This window comes from Verticillium dahliae, genomic scaffold (assembly GCF_000150675.1).
Source record: "Verticillium dahliae VdLs.17 supercont1.4 genomic scaffold, whole genome shotgun sequence".
NCBI lineage: Eukaryota > Fungi > Ascomycota > Sordariomycetes > Glomerellales > Plectosphaerellaceae > Verticillium > Verticillium dahliae.
The window spans coordinates 1,030,732-1,035,459 of NW_009276925.1; the positions used below are offsets into that span (position 1 = coordinate 1,030,732).

Sequence of the window (4,728 nt, forward strand, 5' to 3'; positions counted from 1 at the left end):
AGTTTGATTTTAGTTAAGTCCATATCCTGCCTCATGCCCCTTGTACATCATGAAAGACTTACTCTATGCCTCCTCCGGTCAGTTCAACCTAACCCACCCTTAGCCACGGGCTGGGCCGCCGTCTTCAGCCTTCCGTTCGTACTGCTAACGCTCAGTGCAGGTAAAAATCCTGCTGATTCCCGCAGTCGCGGTAGTGTCTCGTACAGAGCTGCAGCCACTCTTCGGGTGCGCTGGTGCGAGCCTGGGTCCATCGCTGCTGTGTACCTTCGACGCTCTGCTATGAGCCAAGTGCTACCCTCTACAACCTCGCGCACACAATCCCTCCTGCTTTCCTTCTCTCTGGCCATCCGCTCTAATTCTTCCCCTCCTGCCGCTCCCCGCCCCGCACGTCCTTGCCCGCTCCCCCCTCACTATACCATCCCTATAGTGCTTGGCCCCCACCTTTTCACCGATCTCGTCCCCGCCCCTCTGCCTTGCGCTCGTAAACACACCTCAGCACCGCCGCGAGCCCGCGCCCGCCGTCATCGCAGGCGCCGAGCTAGACGACGTCGTCGGCGCGCTGCCCGACGCGCCCGACGCGCTCCCTGTTCAGCAGCAGGCGCGGCACGCCGGGGCGCGCGTGCTCGGGCAGGCCGGCAAAGGGGTAGACGCTGAGGCTCGTGCCGAGGACGAGGACGAGGTCGGCGCGCGCGGCGAGGTGCGTGTTGTCGCGGAAGCGCGCCGGCAGGGCCTCGCCGAAGAAGACGATATCGGGCTTCACGAGGCCGCCGCCGCCGCCGCCGTCGCCACCACCGCTGCCGCTGCACGCCGCGTCGGCGCAGCGCGGCACGACCTCGTCCAGCACGTGGCGGCGCATGGCGTCGTCGGGAAAGGGCGCCTGGCAGGCGATGCAGCGCTGGGTGGCGAAGCTGCCGTGGGCCTCGATGATGAGGTCGCTCGGCACGCCGGCGCGGCGCTCGAGGCAGTCGATGTTTTGGGTAAAGTTCATGAGCAGCAGGCCCTTGTGCGCGAGGAGCGCGATGAAGGCGTGCGATACGGTCGGGTGGAAGTGGCCCGGGTAGAGCTCCTTGGCGAGGCAGTAGAACGGCTCCGGGTGCTTGCGGAAGTAGTCAATGTCGAAGACGGCCTCGGCGTAGGGGAGCTTGAGGCGGGCGAGGTTGGCGTAGAGGCCTGTGCCGGGGGAGCGAAAGTCGGGTACTGCGGACGGGTCAGCGGGGGGGCGGCTCGGTGAGGCAGATGTGTTTTCACGTTGGAGAAACTTTGCCATCGGAGGCTGGTCTCGATCTAGGATCAACACAGCACTTACTTCCAGCGGCGGTGGAAATGCCGGCACCGGTCATGACGACGATGCGTTCGGCCTTGCCTGCCTTGATGTAGTCGGCGACGGCCTTGAGGTTGCGGCCGGACAGGGTCTCAGGTGTGAGACTCTCGTCCGCCATGGTGGATTCCTCGTTTCCCATCTTGTGGTTGCGCTTGGGGGCACGGGACGCCTTGGGGTGGCGGTCACGGCGTCGGCGACCTATTTTGGCGAGGTGGCAGTAGGTTTGTCAGTTGATGATGGGTCATTCGACTCGACTGAATCACAGCAGCGCCGTGTGAAGGTGGATGAAGGAGCTTTCCAGGTGGCCGGCCGTATGAGAATGATGTGGAGGTGAGCAATGGGCGGGCAGTTGTGGCAGTTGTTACATCATGACCCACCTTCGGTGTGCTCGGTAAGATGGAGATGAGCGATGTAGGGCCAAGGGGGCATGGGGCATATTGCCTGTTGAATTTCTGGGTCTCAACCGTATTTCTCCCCAGTCCCGTCAGGCGTACTCGCCGTATCGCACTTGGATGTGTGAACTGTATGCGAAGGGAGGTGGACATGAGCTTGTTCATGGCTGAGGGAGGCGAGATGACATGGCACCCAAGTGCTTCATGTTGGTCATGTTGGAACAGAACCCTGGGACAGAAGCGTCGCTTCCACCATTTTTCATCATCCTTTGACGCCGGAATTTGTCCTCAGTATAGACTGATCACTGCCTGCCTGAAGAGCTCTATCATAGATCTTGGTAAGTCGTCGTTCAGTACATAGTTATAGCGGGTAGGCCTTCTAATGACAAGTATCGTACATGCATATAGATGTCCTGCTCGGTCTATCTCTTCATTTAAGTAGTAATATCTATTTTCTGCCACTTAGCTATCGATCATGTGAAGTACCAAGACCAAACCTCGGCGTCAAAGGATGGTCCAACGCAACGGCACATTCACTGTCCGTCGATCCGTCAGCGATTGCTTTTCCCATCATGACAATGTCGAGATGTACAGGTGCCCAGCCGTTGGGCGCTGTGGCCCCTGAAGCCCCTGTAAAAGCAGTGGCTACAGCGTGCCCAACCGACCCCACTCACCTCAGCCCGGGCCTTGTGGTCCACGACGAGAAGGAATCGTGTGTGATCAAGTAGGAAGGTAGCTACAAGACAACTCATCTTCTGACCGAAACTCGACGGCCCTCTCTGTCCGACTCCAACACCATGGCTTCCCAAGAAGCAAAAGTGCTGTCCACCGAGCCTCTGGTACTGTCACTCGACAAACCCGAAGCGTATGAACTGACCCTCACTGACGTCGCCAGCCCGAAGCGGAAGCCGCCTGGATCAAGCTCACAAAGCTCACCTACCGAGACCCGGCCGGCCAGACCCGAACATGGGAGTCGGCCGAACGGCGCACGCGGCCCAGCGGCAGCGACATTGACGCCGTCGGCATCGTCGCCATCATGCAGAGGCCCGCCGGCCCGGAGATTGTCCTGCAGAAGCAGTACCGCCCGCCCATCGACGCCGTCTCCATCGAGGTGCCCGCCGGCCTTGTCGATGCCGGCGAGACGGCCGAGCAGGCGGCGGTCAGGGAGCTCAGGGAGGAGACGGGCTTTGTCGGCGTTGTGGACGAGACGTCGCCCGTCATGTTCAACGGTAGGACACTACTTCTTACACCTACGAGCGTTTCTTGGTCTTGTTATGACGAGCACTACCTTCAGCGAGAGGACAGCGATCAGCGAGAGGACAGCGATCAGCGAGAGGACAGCGATCACCGAGAGGACAGCGACTGACCGAGACGGGAACAGATCCTGGCTTCTGCAACACCAACACCAAGATGGTGCACGTCACCATCGACATGTCGCTCCCCGAGAACCAGAACCCCGTGCCGCAGCTGGAGGAGAGCGAGTTCATCGACGTCTTCACGGCGCCGCTGTCGACCCTCTGGGACGAGTGCAAGAGGCTCGAGGCCGAGGGGTACGCCATTGACGCCCGCGTCGGGACCCTGGCCGAGGGCATCGAGCTGGCCAAGGCGTGGAGGCTGTAGTGGAAAAATGCAGCAGTTTCGTGTTAGCATCATCATCAAAATACTCATTAAAGACGGGGGCTCCCTCAAGGTTGTATTTTTTAAACACAAGACCAAAGAAAAGATAGACAGTAAAAAGAAGAAGACGCATCACAGCCGGCCCTCGCGCTTGAGCCCCTCATACAGCGCCAGCGCAGCCAGGCACTTGGCATCCCGCGCCCCAGCCCTCCACAGCTGCGCAAACGGCACGAGCATCAGCGTGATCCTCTCGCCCTCGTCCCGGAGCCCCGTCAGCCTGCCGCTCCACGTCTCGAGCTGCGCCCGCGGCACGCGCCTCTCGTGGCTGTAGATGGTGATGTGTTCGTCGCAGGCGCCGGCCGAGGGGTACATGGCGCACGGCAGGTTCTCGCCGCGCTCTCCGCCGTGGTGCGGCGCCTGTTTCGGTCCCTGCGCCTCGGCTTCGAGCGCGGCCGCGAGCGCCGAGAGGCAGGTCAGCTGGTCGGCGCGAATGTCCATGCCGAGCTCCTCGCGGATCTCCTTGGCCGCGACGCCGGCGAAGCTGCCCTCGTCGTCGACCATGCCGGCCGGCAGCTCGACAAAGGCGAGGCTGCCGGCGGCGACGCGCGGCTGCACCGTCAGCAGGGCGTAGCGCTCGTCGCTGTCGGGGCGGGCGTCGTCGGGGACGAGGGTCACGAGCATGGCGACGCTGGGGCCGCGCAGGAAGACGGCGGCCGGGAGGGAAGCGCCCTCGTCGTTGGAGACGTCGGCGACGGCCTTGAGGAAGCCGACGCGGCGGGGGCCGAAGAGGTCGTAGGCCTGGATGGTGATGGCGTGCAGGCGGTAGGGCGAGGCGTGGAAGGGGTGGGAGGGCGTGCGGGATTGCAGGGCGAGGGAGGCGGTCAGGGTCGAGACCCAGGTCTGTCATGTTGTCAGATTGGTCTAGCGGAAGGCTTGGTGGGGTGTTACATTAAAGGGCTTGAAACTGAGGAGCTGCTCTTCGGAGAGGCCGTCAGGCAGAGTGACGGGAATGCCGTGGTCTTGGAGTGTGATGGTCGACATGGTGCGAGACGAGGGTTTGGTGAGCCGTGTCGACTGGAAGTGACTAAGCCGAAATACTGAATGACGAGTCCCAATGAATGAAGCGAGAGAGGCTGCTTTAATGGCCCTTTGCTTCATTGTTTTTGGCGAGGGTGGGATGTTGAGAAGGTTGAGGCTGTTGACGATGGCCCGTGTGACGTCAACTAGCGATGGCTGCCTGCGAGCTGGGCCAAGTGGAACAAGTCTCGATGCACGACCATGTCGTTTGTGAAAGGCACGAGGCGTTTTCGCATGATTGGCAAGCTGACCGGGTGCCAGATAAAGTTACACAAGACGAAATCAAACAAGACGAAGCTAAACGGCCAGGAGACGAATCGA

General features: G+C 61.3%; 3 protein-coding genes across 3 annotated transcripts; 1 reads left to right on the forward strand and 2 right to left on the reverse strand.

Moving 5' to 3' along the window:
• Positions 1–538: 538 nt before the first annotated feature.
• VDAG_02671 (NAD-dependent deacetylase sirtuin-2) lies at positions 539–1,750 on the reverse strand (the record flags this gene model as incomplete). Its single annotated transcript, XM_009653324.1, has 3 exons — positions 539–1,284; positions 1,334–1,519; positions 1,699–1,750. The coding sequence occupies 3 exons, from the start codon at positions 1,748–1,750 to the stop codon at positions 539–541; spliced, it is 984 nt and encodes a 327-aa protein (XP_009651619.1).
• Positions 1,751–2,510: 760 nt separating this feature from the next.
• VDAG_02672 (ADP-ribose pyrophosphatase) lies at positions 2,511–3,333 on the forward strand (the record flags this gene model as incomplete). Its single annotated transcript, XM_009653325.1, has 3 exons — positions 2,511–2,552; positions 2,609–2,942; positions 3,095–3,333. 3 exons carry the CDS (start codon positions 2,511–2,513, stop codon positions 3,331–3,333), a joined length of 615 nt encoding a protein of 204 aa, XP_009651620.1.
• Positions 3,334–3,462: 129 nt separating this feature from the next.
• VDAG_02673 (nudix hydrolase) lies at positions 3,463–4,371 on the reverse strand (the record flags this gene model as incomplete). Its single annotated transcript, XM_009653326.1, has 2 exons — positions 3,463–4,230; positions 4,279–4,371. The coding sequence occupies 2 exons, from the start codon at positions 4,369–4,371 to the stop codon at positions 3,463–3,465; spliced, it is 861 nt and encodes a 286-aa protein (XP_009651621.1).
• Between the last annotated feature and the right edge of the window lie 357 nt (positions 4,372–4,728).